At 36.0% G+C, this 18,869-nt stretch overlaps 1 protein-coding gene across 1 annotated transcript in view; it reads right to left on the reverse strand.

The window, feature by feature from the left end:
• Positions 1 to 12,842: 12,842 nt before the first annotated feature.
• The window catches only part of LOC105364396 (protein MTO1 homolog, mitochondrial), a 28,454-nt gene continuing 22,427 nt past the window's right edge, over positions 12,843 to 18,869 (reverse strand). Inside the window, exon 11 of the mRNA XM_011502308.1 lies at positions 12,843 to 12,882. Coding sequence (XP_011500610.1) covers positions 12,843 to 12,882 — 40 coding nt within the window. The remainder of the gene's footprint in view (positions 12,883 to 18,869) is intronic.

The raw sequence follows: 18,869 nt of genomic DNA on the forward strand, positions 1-18,869 counted from the left end.
GCGCCGGCGCCGGGGGGGGGGGGGAGCGTCTCTCAGATGCCGCTCGCGGCACCCGCGGTTCTCGACTGGGGAGTTACGAGGAAAAGGGTATACGGTAGCCCGCGATATGCATTGTCGATGTATTTGTAAAGGCGCGTCGGCGTTGACAAATTTGCGAAATTGGCGGATCGTCGAGTCGATCCTTCTGCTTTGCATAAAGTAATCTAGGCGACGATCGTTGTTATCGTCTTGTAAGCACTATCGTGCCGATCTTGATTCTTTAACGATTATTGTACGAGCCCTTGCAGGCGGCCACTACACATGCATTTTGAGACGGTTTGGATTAGTATGGCTTCGATTAGTGTAGTTGGGTTGGCATTAATAACGTTAAGTAACAAATGTCCGTTAAACATAAATATTCTTACGACGTAGCGCATACTTTTTGCAAAACTTGCACAAACTCGGGAGATTGTAACTTTAAAGCGTGTGCAATATTGCTTGCAGCAGTGCCTCGAATGATTTCAAGTTATTCGAAGATTTTGGCATTACGTAAACTAATAAAACAACGCGCTCATTATATAAATGCCAATTGTCCCGCATAATTTCATCATTTTCATAATACAACAGCACGACACTGCGTGTAAAGATTGGCCAAAGATGTTTAGTTTTTCATTTTTATGCAAATCATCGTGTCGCTTTATTATTCGCGCTGAAGAGAAAAAAAATGACTGAAGAAGAAGCAGAATAGGCAAAAAGAAAAATAAAACGAAAAAAGGCGAAGGAGAAATACGCTCCGCTACTAATGCACCACGAAATCAAGGAATTCGACGACACTTATAAATAATCAAAGCTAATTGATTTTTCTATGAAATGACTCATAGAAACCCCATGAAATGGTCATAATTGACAGAGAACGAACATTTTGAATGATCGAAGCCTGCTAGATCGTATATTTTAAGCTACTCCGTTATAGCGCATCATCGGCTTCTTCCTCCCCGTCCATCCGTACATCCGCCTATCCATCCATTCCCCTTTACGCTAGAAATAATAATTCCGTTGAACATTAGTTTGGAGAATTAATTACTTACATGCCGCACGTGCCATTGCTGGCACCCACTTTATTGCCCATCGCGTTCCATTTGTACGGAACTTCCCGACCTTACAGTTTTTCCCCGATTCGGGCCCTCCGAAGCCCAGTGACAGAGACATATTTTTCAGCAGCGACAATAACGAGTGTCGCACTAATTGCGGCCAGCCTGGGGATTGCCTTTAAGAGTCTTGACTTGGAGCAGTGGTTCTGTAATACCGCGGTCGTCTCTCTCTCTCTCTCTCTCTCTCTCTCTCTCTCTCTCTATCTATCTCTCTCGAATTCTCTTTTACTTTTGAAAAATAAAAAGAAAAAAAAAGAAAAAGAAGAAGAAGAATAAGAAGAAGAAGAAGAAAATATGGTACGCGCTCTAAGTTAAGACCGCGGGTCTCGCGGCTTTTCGAGGCGAGTCCGCAAGATTGAAGAGGTGGGCGCCCTGTGGGAAGGCTATTTCCTTTTCCTGCTTTCTCGTATTTTACCCGAGTGCTGCTATATCGCTTCTGGGTTATCTCGGCCGTTAACTCTCTACCTCAGTCTGCGCGAATCTTTTAATTCGCGCACCACGGAAATCCCCTATCGAAAATACTCGATCTCTCGGTGTCTGTTAATTAAAAGGACGATACTCATCTTTATTGATTTTAGTGCACTTGTAATGTTCGCGGTAACGACGAGTATGTTGCCGCCGTCATCCGGGAACGTCGTCTGGCTTTATAAAATATATTACAAAATTTAACGTTCATAGTTACATAGTTTCGTACGATTAAGCGTCCGTTTTCAGCGCATTAATATGGTTAACTTTATATTCTCCGCTAATTATCCCATGATAATTGCTTTGATGTATTTGATCATAAATTCTTAAAGGCCGATTTAATAATTATATTTTCCTTCCTCGATTCCTCTAGTGAATGATAATATAATCATAGAATTTAGGCAAATAGTACGAAAGTGTAGAACAAGGCGATTACAGGCTCTTAATCGATTAAAGCGACGAGAATGCTCCAAGATTTCCTGAATCACACGATTGCTCCCATGATGCACCTCAGTCGAATTTAGTAAAAAGTCTGCTTAATGCGAAAAGCAGTCGTCATCATCTCGGTACCGAGCAACAAAAAAACTTATTTAAACGCGATGCGATCTCATTCGTCAGCCTTGAAATTCACATTACCTAATGTATCTATAGTACGTGCATTAAGTGCGAGTTAAGAAAACTTTTACGGATACTGAATTAATTTTATTTTCATTCCTATTCATATGTAATCTATTTGCGCATTATAATCTTCTACGATTGTATTGGTATATTTTTTATGAAAGAAATGCTTTACCATTAATTATTTTTTATGGACAAATGTATTTTGTATACGAGATACTCGGTTCCCATCATCTGTCCATTGGCTCTTCCCTCCTCTTTCCCATTTTCACCCAACTCGACCATCAAAATAACAATGGTAAAGAAACTGGTGGTTGAACACTGTATTACTTAGATAAAACTCGGTACTTCATTTTCTATTAATGACGGCCATGAGTTTACACGCTCACCCGTTACATACGGGTGTTAAATTGCAATAAATATTCTACGGTATAATTAACTTTTAACTCCGTTTTCCAATTTTTTCAGTATAAATGAAAGAATTAACGTGTAAATAAGGGTGGGTACGTGCATAACAACAATATTAAATTTTTTGCTATATTTTTGTTATCAAATGCCATCGGATAATATTTACATTTAGCGAAGATAAAATACTTAATAGAAATTCATAATGAAAAGCGTTGTCATTTCATTTGTGTGCGTGCGCGCGCGCTGTAGTGCACCTTTGTAAACGAAAGACCAAATAATAATTGTATGCAATTAATGCTAGAATGACTGATAATTATATTTTTAATTGTAAAATATAAAATTAATTTTTAATATTAATTAATGATAATAATATAATAATATTAATTAATTGAGCGTATTTTTTGTCTATTTTTTTTTTTATTATATCTACTATTATTAAATTACGAAAGCAATTTATCACCAATGATTGGATTCACTTTTTTTTTTTTTTTTTTTTTTTTTTTTTTTTTTTTTATTATTATTACGACGAAAAACACATATTAATCTATAATTTTTGAGTAGTCGAACTTAACTTCACCGATTCCTTTATAAATCATCGAAATAAAATCTTTTGCTACCTATTCAAGCATATTTTCTTCCCTAAGTAATGTTCTCAATGCTTATTAAAATCAAATAACAAACCACATACATTTATTTTATTAAAAAATGGTCGATATTTTAATACTACGTATTATTTATATTGCCCTAAAGCGAAATGATAATTTAATCTTGTTATTCGACAAGTTTTGACATTTTCTTATTGATTTATTATAGCCCTACTTTTGCTACAATTTGTCCTACGGTTCTTCCTTACGTGGCTTGATCATACTCGAGTAAATAATGTGTATTTTTCTTTCCTCTACTTCCGAATGTGCTGTGTACTATTTCAATTGAGCGGCAACGCTTCAACTTATGAACATTAAAGTTTAATTATTATTGTGCAATACCTTGTATAAAATGTCGTAACTTCTCTTATAATTTTGTTTGTTTGTTTTTTTTTTTTTTTTTTTTTTTTTTTTTTTATCAAATCTCTTCGATACTTCGATAACATTTTGTTAAAACTATTTTTATATCTTAATATTAATTTCATTTACTACATTAATTGTACAAGTAAAATCATAAAAAATTTTATGCCATCTGTTTATAGCTCAATTACGTATATTTAATTAACCGCTACTTTTATGACTTTACTGATTTATTATTTCTTGCTTCATATTTATATGTTTTGTATTTTCTTTTTTTTTTTTTTTTTTTTTTTTTTTTTTTTTTTTCAGTCTGAAATACATTGGACATGGTGCTAGAATACTTTGTAAGAATTATCTCCAGTTACGAATAAGAATAGAAAAGATCTATTAGCTATCATTCAATGTTTATTCATGATTTCATACATATTAAACAATCTATATTAAATATATTATATAAAATAACTACTAATTTTACATGAACATTCATGCCTAAGTCTCTTAAAATATATTTTCGAATATTTCATTAATTAATGGAACCTAAATTATGCTATCAAATTTCATTATAAAAAGTGAAATTTTTATGGCTTTTGTCGACATTAAATTTAGTAATTGTTATTAAAATACCTTAGGGGAAAGGGTTGAAAAAAAGTCTACAAAAAATAATTATGAAATTTTTGGTACTAATAATAAGTAGGTAATGCAATGATGACAAATAACGCGAAAGACATAATTTATTAGCGTATGTTATTTGCTGTTTTTGAAGAATTGCAGAGCCTCGTCGAATCTCTCGAATATTTGATCCAGGATACCATAAAATGCCGATCTCGATAAAATTTTCTTCCATTTCTATAAGTTTTCCATATGTACGTGCGTACGTATTATCAGTCGACTCGAGTATAATTATTTTACGATCTCTATTTTTAAACTTTTGTCTAAATTTCTACTCTCGATAAACATGTTCTCGTCATAACATCATCATCATTATTATTATTAATTATTGTTGTTGTTGTTGTTGTTGTTGTCGTTGTTGTTGGTGTTGTTATTATTAACGTTAGGCTGGGATAGTTGTTGCCCGTTTCATATGGTCTATTATTATATCGTATTAAAAACCTCGACTCGCCTTATTTCGTTAAAAATTTCGTTTAATCGCCGTCTTATTTGATTGTCGTCATTGAATAAGTACAATTACATGTAAGCAAAATTATTGTTATCGTCAATATTGACGATTTGTTCACTTTTGATTTAGAAACGTAGATTTCAATATTGCATTATCTCATGTTCGATATGATGTTGCTTTTAATGCTTACACTTACGTCAACTAAAATATACGCAATTAAGATATTTGATTTATTCGTACGTCCAAATTTCATTTTTAATTATTTTCAAAGTCATCTCACATACTCCACTGATATTACATTATTCGACATATATTGTACATGTACCTCGTTGATTTTTATTTCTTATTTTAATTTAATGCTGATATTGCGAATGGTATTTGAATTGTTTTAATACAGTTGAATGTTCGTCGATCCAGCAATTTATCTACGTTTACAAGTCTGTTGAAAAATTTGTTCTATGCTTTTATTTTTCAGAAACTTTGTAGATATTTGTATTCGACTTAGCCATTTCTCTCGTTTGCAATCTACACTTACAGTCCATATGTATTATTATTTCATTGATCTACTTGAGCGTTTATTATAATATAAAGCAATCTCGGTTACTACAATGACAATATCCAATTGCTACTATTGAATCATTAAATTTCTAAATTTAATGAATAACTAATTTGATACTACACGCAAAATCATTTACTTGTGGTGCAAAATTATATAAAATAATGCATTTACGTATAAAATTATTTGCAATTTAAATAACAATCCTTGTTTGAGAATAAACTCGAGAATTTTCGAAAAACTTAAAAACTATCCACAAATAAGTAATCACAGAAAATGATCATAGAATAGTATTTGCTTGGTCGTTGATAATATGAGTGGAAGTATCTACGAATATCAAGAACTATGAGACCAAAGTATGAGAGCCGGATAACGGCACCTAATTATCGGTTCTATAATAATAGCTGGTACACGTTCCAGGGTCCAAATATTATCGGCTTTTGAACTGGTAAAATTGCCTGTCCGTTCAGCTATCAGCTCGGAACATAACCCCGATGATGTTGGTGGTTTCCGTAGGTTAGTGCGGCTTCTTCTCCTCTTTCATGGTAGACGATATGCGGATAAATGTTAGAATCCCGGTTTTCCATCCTCTCGATCTTTCTCTCCATACCCTCACCCGCCCCCTCCCACTCCCCTCCTATCGTGCTGTGCAGAATTTACAATCTGATTGCGAGGTTTGGCACAGGTCAGGATGCTCACCTCAATCTTTCTCTCAATGCGCAAAGTGTAGAATCTGCCTGCAAGGTCTACTTGGGATTGAAATCGTTCGAGTTTTTTTTCGGGTAAGGACATTAAGCTTGCACGAAAGAGGTCACGGCTCTTGTCCTTTTGAGAATAATAGCTCTCGATTTTACTCGAATATCTTGTTCCGTGATCGCCGACTTTGACCATTTATACTTTCTTCTCCTATTTTCTCCTCCTCCTCCTCACTCTCTCTCTCTCTCTCTCTCTCTCTCTCTCTCTCGCTGTTCGTTCACATTCGCCTCCTCTGTTCATCTCACGCGATTCCCTTTCTCTCTTTCTATTACTCAATCGTGTCTATTGCTCTTCCCATTCTATCTGACTTTATCTTTGCTATTTTGCTTTCTCCGTTATACAGTTTTATTTACAACTCTCGACGATTTTCTGCGTCTCACTTGACTTTGGTTTTGATCGATTTGATTCGCAACAATTTGCGAAAGACATAAAAATCAAATACGAATTCAAATTTAAGTTTTAATTAGGTATATGTAATTTTGAATTATAGTCGAAAGTTTATTTGCATCGATAATTAATAATAGTGATTTGGGCATAAAGTAGAGTAATTCGTGTCTACGATTATTGATAAAATCACGAAATTGAATTTAAATTTTTAACAAAGCAATTTACTTGCTACAATTGTTTCGCATGCCGAAAGCCAAGCAATAATGAACAATATAAGCTCGACTTTGTAATTTATTCAACGCAATGTCATTATTTACGTTTATATCTTTGTTAATTGCCGCGCCATTGTTTTTATACATTCTAGGATAATAAAATAAAGCACGTCGGGCTTTTTGTAAGATTACAAAAATATGTATTTTGCGTATTATTTATGCTTACGCTCTTGTTAATAATGCCTGAAAAGAGATAATAATAATTTCAATTGTTTTTCGAGCACGCAGGAATAATCTTGCCGTATTGGTTAGTTAAGGAAATATTAAACGTCACTGTAAAGATCGCAGAAAGGAGAAAGGAAACGAAAAATGAAAAGAAAAAGGAACAATGAAAAAAGATGGAAGAGTAAGTAAACAAACGAGATCCGAATCGAGTAGGATATTACGTGTTTTTGTATCATCTCTTTCTCGGAGCACGAACGGCATCAGTCTGTCACGAGGACAAAATAATTCTCACACTCGCGTTACCATAAACAATTAGTGTCGGAATAAAAGGAGAGAGCAGTCGGCAGACAAACCGTCTGCAACCCATTTTTCTGTCGCATTCATTCTTTCGGTTCCTCTTCCTGTTTATTACACTCGTTTGGTAGTTGTCGCCTCTCTGACAAAGTGCAGCTAACACGAAAGAGCGGGACGAGCATATCCGCAAGCTCGTAATAATTAGTATGGGATGCCGAGACTTGCGAGAATGACTCGGCCGAAATAGGCGAACAATGAGGCAATGAGGCTTTATAGAGGAGTGTCTCTACTTTAGTTATGACCTCGCGAGGTCACTCCAGCCGAGGACGTGGTTGCATCAATCCGCGTGACCTATCATAACGTCGCTTCACTTGTACGATTGTCTTGCGTTCGTGCCACTCTCATATTGAATAATTCAAGCCTCTCGGTGCCTAAATGAGGGAGCGAGACCCCTGCAAATATCTTTCAAAATGTCCGTTTTAAGCGACGACGTAAAACAGAAACAGAAAAAATCGCAAAATCGCGAGCTCGACTTTGCTCGTTCGATTTCTCGATTAAGGTAGTGAGTTTGTGACGTCGAGAGCGTCAAGATAATCGATTGTCGATAAAACGAAAGAATAAAGAAGAAAAGAAAACCATGTTTTTCATTATTAAAAAAAAAATTCGGAACACTATATTTTTTATAATCATAAATTCTTTCCACAAACCTTTTTTCCCTTTATATTGTAAATTAGAATTCAAGCGCGTGTGCTCCATTCCCCTTGTGTGCTTAGGCCTGTACGTGATTAATAATGCCGAGATACCGTGTGTTAAAATACAATAGGGACAAGGGACGGGGCTTGGAGGGGGGAGGGGAAGAATTGAAAAATTATTATACGCCAATCTAATTATCCGTCTGCAGAGACGATCATGAAAATTATAATAACAATTTTTTTATAAATCTTAATGGATGATCCTTGGTTTCCCAATGATTATTTTCTACTTTAAATAACTACTTTCGTCCCAGCGAAAAAACAACTAACTTCCCTTCTTAGACCTTACCTCCGCACCTCCTTCCGCGCGCATTCCTCGCCCGTAGTCAACGATCGTCGATAAAGTCAATGTCGCGCGCATCGATTAGTCGCCAGCATTGTTTATGATTTCGATAATACGAATCGGAAGGGAAAGCGAGGAATCGCATCCCGAAAAAGAAGATATGAAGGTAGTAATTTGCACGCCATCGCGGAGGGCGTAAAACTTTCATGTCCTACCTTTGAACAACCCGACAACGTGACTAATACCACGCAAATATCAACAATGCTCGCGTTATAAATGCATTAATAACCTCGGTCTCGCTTGTCGTCCTTTTCGCCTCCGCCCAGCAGTAGCGGCTTTTCCAAATCAATCGCTCCGATTATGCGAGTACACTCGAAAGTCGCAAGACCACCACCTCTGGCTTGGGGACTTTTATGGCCTCGGGACTTGTCCCCGAGTACTGGCAACGACGGCTGCCTTAATTCGCAATTTATACCAAGGCTCGAGTTTAGGTACGACGGCTCTCTCTCTCTCTCTCTCTCTCTCTCTTCAAACATTTAGCACACACTTCGTAGCCCCTACAGAGCGAGTATCGTCTTTCCGGGACACACGGGGTATCGGTCGCGGCTGGAAACACTGGCCCCTAATGGTCCCAAGCTAGGATTTCGTCACCAGCGATGACACTACCACGATCACTACCACTTCATCACGCCCTTCCTCCTAATGAACTGAAAATTAGAAATTCGTTGACGGTAGGGGCTCGGACGTGCCCATTCAACAGGATGATAAGATGTGCCACGTGGAGGAGGGGGTGCGCGGTCCGTACCCCACGCTTTTCCCAGCATATAACAGGCGTACCAACCATGCCTCTTGTCTTTATTTTCCCTCGCGATTTTACTGATTATCCCTTGGCTTACATTGTTCAGTTTCCCTTGGACAATAATTATTACGGAGCTTATGTCCTACCCTATGCCGCTTACATAGTGTTATCGTAACTGTCACTAATGTACTCCTCCGTAAACGATCCTTTGTCATTAATATTGAATATATTGTAAATTATCATCGCTCGATTGGATTGCAATATACTGACAGCCTAAATAGCGCCATATTGGGTATTATTACAATAAGTCTGGAATTACGATTATAAGCATTAGTGGTGGAAGTGAATTAATTGGCAATTCGTAGCCGTTCGTGTGTAATTACGTAAATGAATTGCCGAGAGTTTTTAATGGCTTCAATCACACACGAAATTCTGGAAAAACGTGTTCGTGTTTTTTTTTCTTCTTAAGTATGGGGAATAACGATTAGACGGGAAAAAATTACGTATACTTAAAAATTATACGTTAGTGTTACGTAATTCGCTTAATCCTAGAGCAGTATTTGCTCCATTACATTGGCAAAATAACTGCACATTTCATAATATATATTGAACAAATATTTCCCACGTAGTATATTAATTCGATAAATTATTATCTGGCGCCTAAATCACCGGTTGAATAGACAATTCAGAGAATTCCAGCCAACTGAAAACGAAGAGAGTTTCTTCAAAATATAATCAGCTGGTTGTTTGTATAGTAAGGTTGAATTTTCAAAAATTTCACGTCTCTTTTTCCCACGGCTCATGCACAACCGTTACCAGCATTTTACAGCCACTCTTTTCCTCTTTGTCCCACGACATTTAATATCGAGCGCCATCTGCTTGCGTATTTAATTAAAAGACACGATTCCAAAAGCATTGCCTCTTTTATTTTTCCTTTATGTACCTTTTAGGCAAATTCTATTGGATCAATGCTCTTCCATAATGAAGAAAAAGAACAAAATGCTCAAATAGATTTGCGTACTGCAAATAAAATTTAAGATTTATAAAAGAGTTGAAATATTTCTTTTACTCACCTACATACATATTATTATTCCTATACTGTTTATATAATTAATTATTTAATTATTTATTTCTTTCTTTATTTATTTAGTATAATAATAATAATAATAATAATAATAATAATAATAATAATAATAATCGCAATTGTATTTAACAACAGAGAGAGAGAGAGAGAGAGAGAGAGAGAGAGAGAGACAGAATAATCGATATACGTGAAATATTTTGTTTAAATTTCGGATGAAAATTAATCAATACGCCGTACAAGTGAACTAACGCATAATATTTTCTTTTTGTAATGTATCGGTCGGATACAATTGTCCGCTCGAATAGAGTAAGAAACGTCTAATTCAGTAATGACACATTGGTATAAGCTTTAATATCTATAAAATGGCAGGGAAAACTTAATCGTAATATCGACCTTCCTACTAATGATTTCACTATAGACGAATACTTACCATTACATGAAATTTTATCGGGTTGAAATAATACAAAATTTTACATTCGATTTGGAAAATAAATTTCTTAAACTTTTAGGTACATATTATCGGAAATTCAAAATTAAAACTCGATGAATAATATAATAGGTAATATTCGTTTTTGATGTCTCTGTCCTGCTTGCAATGCAATTCCAAACTGCCAAGTGCGCTCGTGCTCAAACTCGAATATAAGCCGAACGAACGCAATAGTAAACTTGAAATATTAAGACTATTATTAGCAGTTATATTAAGCGATAGCAAATCTCCCCGATTACGTCTTCTCTATGCCCTTTTATTTATCTGCGACGCTTCGTTAAAAAAAAAAGAAGAAAAAAAACTAATAACCGATACAAGCATGTAACCAATACATTCAATTATATTTATAAGCAAATTTATTCAATGGGCATTTTACTTAAAAAGTTAAAAGACAATAATCTATCATCATTGTATTTAATGGTAAGATATATAATTACTTCGATGTGTACACAAATTTTTTTTTATTGCCCCAAATATTAATATATATATATATATATATATATATATATATTGCCAATCGTTAGTATCGTATCATTTTTGCATAAGCAGTGATTTAATTAATGAGATATTGATAAGGGAGAGCAACGGGGACTGGAAAAAGCCACGAAAGATGCATTTTAACTAAATTCCAATTAACGTTGAATGCATTGTAGCGTTAATTGAATTTATTTAAGTATCTACGGCATTGCGCGCCCAAAGCATCAGAGCAATCAACGGCACATTGTCAACAATAATAACAATAATAATGCCACTACGCGTATCAATTAAACAATGCTCCATCGTAGCGAGCGACTCTTGAAGCAATTCGAGAGATGATCGTTACAAATCCCCCTGTATAATAAAAGCCATAATAAAGTCTATAATGCCATATAAATGTATAATAAAAATTTATGGAGACATGTATAAATGAGCGTCCCGGAGCTACGGTGCACCAAATAAGCCACTGTAAAAAATATATTTGCAGAATAATTGCGGATACTGTCGGATATTCCTCCTCCTCCCCCCCTCCCCTCCCAACCACATCGCCATCCCCCACGCACGCGCCCACACAGTGACGTGTGCCTCCACTCGTCGATCCCCCTTCCTCATCCCCGACCGTGACATTACGTATTGCCAGGCATTTGCATAAGAGCCATAAAACGCACTAATTCCGAATCTCGTGTCTGTTCGTTCGGTTGCAGAGCCGCACTCGGCAAAGTCTGCCTCAAGCTGGTGGTCGTGATGGGCGTGCCCTGGATCTTCGACGTGATTTCGTGGCTAGCAGGTGGACCGGACTTTCTCTGGTACGTGACCGATCTCTGCAACGCCGCCCAGGGCGTCCTTATCTTCATCGTCGTGGGCTGTCAGCCGCAGGTGCGCGCCGCCCTCAAGCGGCTCTGGTCGAGGAATCCGCGCGCCAACGCCAACAGACAGGGCAATGGCCTCAGCACGACCAGCCACGGGATGCCCAGTATGGGCGACAGCGTCACCCAGAATCCAAGCACCAAGACGGCGCCCCTCGAGACCATCTGCTAAGCCGGGCCGCCGACTCGGACGCAAACCGGCCGATCGCCTTTGCGACTCGCGAGCGTTCGGCCATGGCGTGACCGTCGGTTTGCTGTCGAGAATCGGAGGGGAGGAGGCACTTACAAAAGCACCCCGTGTGGTGGCTGCTTTTAAATATGTATTGCCTCGTGTAAGGATGAGAAGGAGAGGGAGGAGGAACGTGAAAGACGGAGCAAGAGAGCGGCGTGTCTTGCGAGCGTGCAATGCGATGTCTTTTTCGTCAAACTTCCTTTCACGACGCTTTCACGAAGTCGAACAAGATTTGTACACATACACGCGCCACTTGATTTACGATTGTCGGAGAGATTTGATTTTTATGGTCAAATCGATCGAGACCGCTCGCGAATTGTTATAATTCGCACTTGAGTGACCAAGCTTTTTCTTTAACGTTGCGCTTAAACGAAAACAAAAACAATGATAAGAATCATAAGAATAATAATAATTATTATTGTTATTATGTGCGGGGACGGAAGATGCTCGAATTTCGCGAAATTCTGACGTTTTCGATGTAAGCGCCTTAACGTATGCGAGCACACGGATTTTTTTTTATCGCGTTAACGTTAAAAATTTTGCTCTTAAACCGGAGTTCGAAGTTTCTCAAATTGAATTTAACCGAATGAAAGCTGCATTTTACGATCTCAATCTTTATAAGCACCCAAGCGAAATTTACTTTGGTGAATTATAAATGCATTATTCGCTTTAACGCGCTCATTCCTCATCTCACTGTTCATCATTTATGAGAAATACTTTAAAGTCCCAGCTAAACAAACAAAAAATCAAAAAACAAAAAAAAAAACAAAAAAAAAACAAAAAAAATAAAGAAAAAAGAAAGAAAGAAATGTGCATGAAAATGTATTTTATACTATCGATAATTGGTTTATTATTATTAGTTTGTTGTTTGTTTGTTTGTTTATTCTATGGAATGGCTTTATTAATACCATTTATTCGTACAGCTTACTGGAGTTCCGTGGGAGATTGAGTGAAAGTAGGCGCACAAAGTGCATCGTAATTCACCAAGATAAGCGTATCTACGCAAATTCAACGAGATTCGAGTATCCGAAAAGTAGCGATTTTCACAAATAAGCCCAAAAATATATGTCTTTGACTGTCGGGCACTGGCCAATGCGCACTAACACAGATAGATGTTGATTTTGCGCTTCCCCTTATGAGGAAAGAAGCGGAACGCGCGACGCAAGAGCATCCAGGGGACAAAGTCAGGGTGAAACGGGAAACTTTATAGCGCAAGTAGGAGAAGACGCGGCGCTTCGACTTTTCCGACGTATGAAATCAACTTACTCGCCTTCTGACGATGCGCCGACGCTCAGTTTGAATTTCCCGCCGCAGTCGAGGCGCACAATGCGCAGCGAAAGTTTCCACCTTTCTCTCCTTGCATGTAGTATGACGTCTGGAACATTATTTATTATTCTTTTTTTTTTCTTTTTTTTTTTTCCCCCCCCCCGCCCTCCCCCCTTCCCCTCCCACCACCCACCTTGCCCTTCAGATGTAAATATATATCCTCGTGCTTCGAAGCGAACGCGCAAGTTTGCTTTCCTTTTTTTATTATTAAATTTAATTATTTTGTCGGTTACATTCGCATTTAACGTTTGAGCCAGACTTTTAATGTTTTATTTTGACTTTTAAGTTCCGAATGGATTTTAGAGTTGCTTTGTACGTATAAATGTATATTTCGAGTAATTTATTATTAAACAGAAAAGAAAGAACGAAAGAAAGAAGGATGGGAAAGAATCGGAAATGTCGAAAGAAAAAGAAAATAGAGTAATTTATGACGAATGATCCTGTTGTAAAGTAATGACCGAACCATGTAAAACGTATTTTTAGAGATAATATAAAAATTTTTTTAGCCTTTACAAAATAATTAATTTTAAAAGCACACGACATGTAATGGCAATACATGTCTAATTCAATGTGACAATGGATAGATTTACATCTGCTCCTTTGATCGTGACTAAAACAATTTTTTTCAAGTGAACGATAAATGAAATCAAAACGATTACTGACTGTAAAAATAAGACTCGACAACTTTTTTTATTTCTTAAATATTCGATTATGTAAATAAATGCGGTTTTGTAATTGTTCTTTTTAATTATTTTTCTTTTATTTTTTTTTTTTATTTTTTTTTTTATTATTTATTTTATTGTTTTGTGTGTGTGTGTGTGTGTTTTTTTTTTGTATTTTTTTAATAACGTACGACTTCGGTGTGATCTATCAATTTATTGAAAAAAGAAACGAAAAGAAAAGAAAAGAAAAAAAGTAGGATATCGACTATCTACGCGAAACATTACTATTAGCTTTTACAATTTTATAGGTCGATCTAAATAATAATTTTTTTTTTTTTTTTCTAGCGATACTGTATAGCACAAATTCTATCGAGGTAAATTAATTAAAGATGTTATCTATTGCAGAAATATAAAAGTCACAAATAATTCCACGTACATTGTATACGCAGTAGCGTTAAAAATATTTAAAACGAATACCACTTACAAAAGAGTACATTGATCTTCATTTCTCTTAAATGCAAATGCGCATTCACCATGTTATTTAACTAAGTTCTGTTATGCTGTTCGACGCCTAAGCAAAACAAAACTAAACGAGCTTCGAGATTTGCCGTAAAAAAGATAGAAAACTCGAAAGGCACATTTTCCTTTTAAAACTTTTGTCGCTCTGCGTGCCGAGATCCTCGTGCCATCCTCTTCCCCCCCCCCCACCAACCCTTCCTCGCTCTCGGCTCTTTTAAAATCGTTTTTACGAGTCAGGTGTGGCGAAGAGGGACGATTCATCCTCTCGATGTCCAGCCCTTAGCATAAATTTGCATAAGCGCCACGGCGGGCGGCTCTCCACGCAATTGCACTCTCTTGGGCGATTTGCATATTTACAGAGCGGACGGACGTCGCCGTAGTCGTCCTAGTCGTGCCCTATCGAGATTCGCACGGATCCTCTCTGTGCAGGATCGACCACGAGGAGGAAGGTCTTTTTTACGAATAAGGTCGGCTGCACGCCTGCGAGAACTTTACACTATCGACTTGGATTATATTACCGATTCGGTTCGACGTTTTTGTTTTTAGTGCTTTTTTCTTTTTTCTTTTTTCTTTTTTTTTTTTGCTCTTATCTCGTCGCGAGCTTTAAATTATTTTTGGCTGATTTTTAAAATTGAAATGCCTTTCAATGTCAACACCAAGGACTTATTTATTATTAATATTGCGGCTATATCGCTTCACATTGTAAGAATTCACAATATTTTTTCATGTTCCGTAATCTTCCGCTAACGAATTATATTTAATCCGATAACATTTAATAAATGTGACCTATAACGCATTCTGTATTAAAGGTAAAGAAAGAAAAAGGTTTTACCTGCACAATGTTGTTTTTCAAGTACGTGAATGAGACGTTTCGTAAGATGGTAATTTTTGTTTTAATCATCGGCCAAAGTATGACAGAAATCATATTATTACGAAATATTAAAATTAATATTGTTATCAAAGTCATTGTTCGGTATTATTTTGTTTATAATAAACATCTTCTGTATGTGTAATTTGAATGAAAATGTGATATCTATTTGAAAAACTGCAATAAATGAAAAAAATACTGCCAGAAATAACAGTGAAACAAAAATATTTCTTTTCAAGAGATATTCATTTCTCTCATCATATATATTTCAAAAAACTTTTGTATCGTATACTTGTACCTCATATCTCTAGTAGTTTTTTTTTTTTTTTTTTTTTTTTTTTTTTTTTTTAACGAGTAAAAAGTAGTTGGATTTGTACATTGTAAATGTAATTATATAAAAAAAAAAAAAAAAAAAAAAAAAAAAAAAAAAAAATTTTGATTAATTGTCAGGGCAAGACCAGTGGCGACATTCGTGACAATAAAGCGAAAAAAGTAAACGAAAATTGTTGGACGTATTATCGAAACCGATACTTCATGGATCAGGCAACCAAAAATCGTCTTGTCGTCATCAAAAGTACATACAGTCGCTACTTTTTCGTGATTTCAAACTAAAATACAATTTAGAACTGTCGTGGTATTAAAAAGGGGGAAAAAAGTTTTTTTTTTTTTTTTTAAATGTACTTTAAAATGTTTAGAAATAGACAATGTCCATCAGTTTATTGGTGGGAAAAAAGTGGGGATAAGTGGAAGGGTTAGCGCTTGAATTCAGTTGGAGGGTGTTGATGAATTGCCGCTTGCTTGACTTGGGATCTTGACAATCGTTCGTCATGCAGTAGTGTGTGATGCAACGAACCTTTTGCATTTCTGGCGCTTGTAATTAATTGCTCCTACAAGCGTTAATGGAGTGAGGCCCCAAGCAATGGAAACACAGTTGGAGTTTCGTCGCGAGGTCCCTTCTTTCCGAATTTAACAGTTCGTTGAACTTTGTGCATACAGCCACAAAGTGTGGCATTACATCTTTTGCCGCTTTATCCTTAATTTTGATTGAATTGGAGAAGAGTTGTTCGAGATGAGATTTGATTGACAGCCGTTTATTCTCATATCGCACTATTAGTGTTTCCCATGCCAGTGCGAGAGAGCCATTTTGTAATGAAAACACCGAAATGACCTTTGCTGCCGAGTCTACTAGTGATGCAAGGAGGTAATGCAGTTTTTGTACCTCAGCACTCAGCTTATTGCCTATCAGGATTATTCATTCAAATGGGTCTCGGAACGTGCTCAATGCTAAATAATCGCCTGAGAATTTGGGAAGTGGAATATCTGAAAGTTAAGGATTTCTTAATTCCCTTGACTGCTCTGTCGTGGGTAATGAGTCTTCAAAAGGTTTTGTTGTTCTTGGTGACTCATTTACATTGCGACGTGGCTTGTTGATAATTGATTTTAGTTTCGAGCAATGATTGAGTTCTTCCCCTAGCGCGTTTTTCGCGAAGTATTCATGATTTTTATGTCGCACTTGGTCATATCATTTCAAGATACTGATGCTCCTTTTGAAAAGCCTTGTGTAAGTTTTCAACTTGTTCTTTCGCACCTAAGACTTCTTCAATGGATGTGTCTAAATGAGATAACGGGAGCTTGTCAGCTAGCTCCTTTATTGCTAAAATGTGATGCCACTGGCCTTGAGCTTTCAACATTTGTTCAGTGGGGGTAATCGCTCTTTAGCGACGCTGCTGCGGGTTATGCTCACTTCCCCTTCTTGTGTAATAAGCACTTCAGGATTTGTACTTTCCTTTCTTACCTTCCTCTCGCGGTTCGGCATTTTCTTATTGATGATGTGGTTTAAGAGAAGAAACAACAACAGGCAATTATTACGTTAGGTGAGGAAATTTGTTGATGAGCTGTGAGATAATTAATGTGTGTCCTTGTGATAAGAAACAGCAGTGGTGCGACGATATGTGATCAGAGAATGTAGCGATCCAAGTGTAGTTTGTCCTGTCGTCTGAATAATACTGAATGAATGCACTGACTTCCACTTATCCGACTCGAAGGACCAAAATAAAAAATAAAAGAAAAAATCAAGTTTTTTTTTTTTTTTTTTTTTTTTTTTTTTTTTTTTTGTTCTTTTAATAGGAACGATAATTTTTAATATAAAATTGAAAATGTAAAAAAATAAAAAATAACGATGATCGATGTATAAAAAGATCGAACCTTTTCACTCTATAGATTGTGTCGATAATTTGCTTTATATAAACATCGTTATTACAAACGTTTTAATAATTTTATCTTGGATAGTACCATGGTATATTATGGTATATTATGGTATGAAATTACGGTTTACCATGCAATTGATAGTTTCAAATAAAAAATTACATAACAGAATATGTATTGAAAAATTAGCAACAAAATATGGATAATTGAGAATCGTATATTAATGCAAAGATCGATAGATTTTAATTAAGAATAATATTTGGATATAAGAAGGAAATGAAAAGTCAATTAATACCAACTCGTATTAATAGTATAAAACTGTTCACAAATTGAAGTTTGTTTGTTATATCAGTGCTCTTGAACAATATGATAAGAGATCTTACTGCACTTTCACTACAAATGCTATACTTCTATATCCGTAGATAAATAAAATTCTCAGACGCCTATAATCATAATGACAATAGAAATGCCGAATGGCAATTATATATATTTTAAAATTTGAATCAGTTCGAATTCATTGCTTGAGTACAGCAATTAATTTCATCGGCAAACGCTCATACGGGCGTATGAGCTTTTAAAATCCTTTTGCAGTTTAATTTCATAATTTTATACACTTGCTCGAATAGTACTCGACCGACGACGCGGAACTACAGACGCATCGATAATTTGGCGAAGATGAGACAAAATGGCCATCCATAAATTTATCGCTTTCGATCGTCCGATTTCATAACGGAAATCCAATGCCTTCTCAAATTGCCTTGTTCACGTGGTGTTCACTCGTGCCGAATTGTATTTAAATGATTTGTCGAAAGTGATCCCCAATGAGGTGGGCGAATCGTTTAATGTTCATTAATACGAGAAGTTAAATAGCGTACGTTCAAACTTGTCATTTTCTTCTTCTTCATTTCAAGTACGTATTATTAATTATCCTGAACATTCCTAAGTAATTTATTAATTAATTAGAAAACTTCTTAATAATTTTAGATTAATTTTTCATCGATTATTTGTTGATCGATTATTCATTACATTTGTAATTTAAAGATAATTTTAAGTAGTTTTTTCTACTTTTTTAAACCACTGTGTTGTACTGTTAATGCTCGTTTATTAACAGTACCAATGTTCGCCCCGATATTGTAT

This window comes from Ceratosolen solmsi, unplaced genomic scaffold, assembly GCF_000503995.2.
Source record: "Ceratosolen solmsi marchali unplaced genomic scaffold, CerSol_1.0 scaffold31, whole genome shotgun sequence".
Taxonomy (NCBI): domain Eukaryota; kingdom Metazoa; phylum Arthropoda; class Insecta; order Hymenoptera; family Agaonidae; genus Ceratosolen; species Ceratosolen solmsi.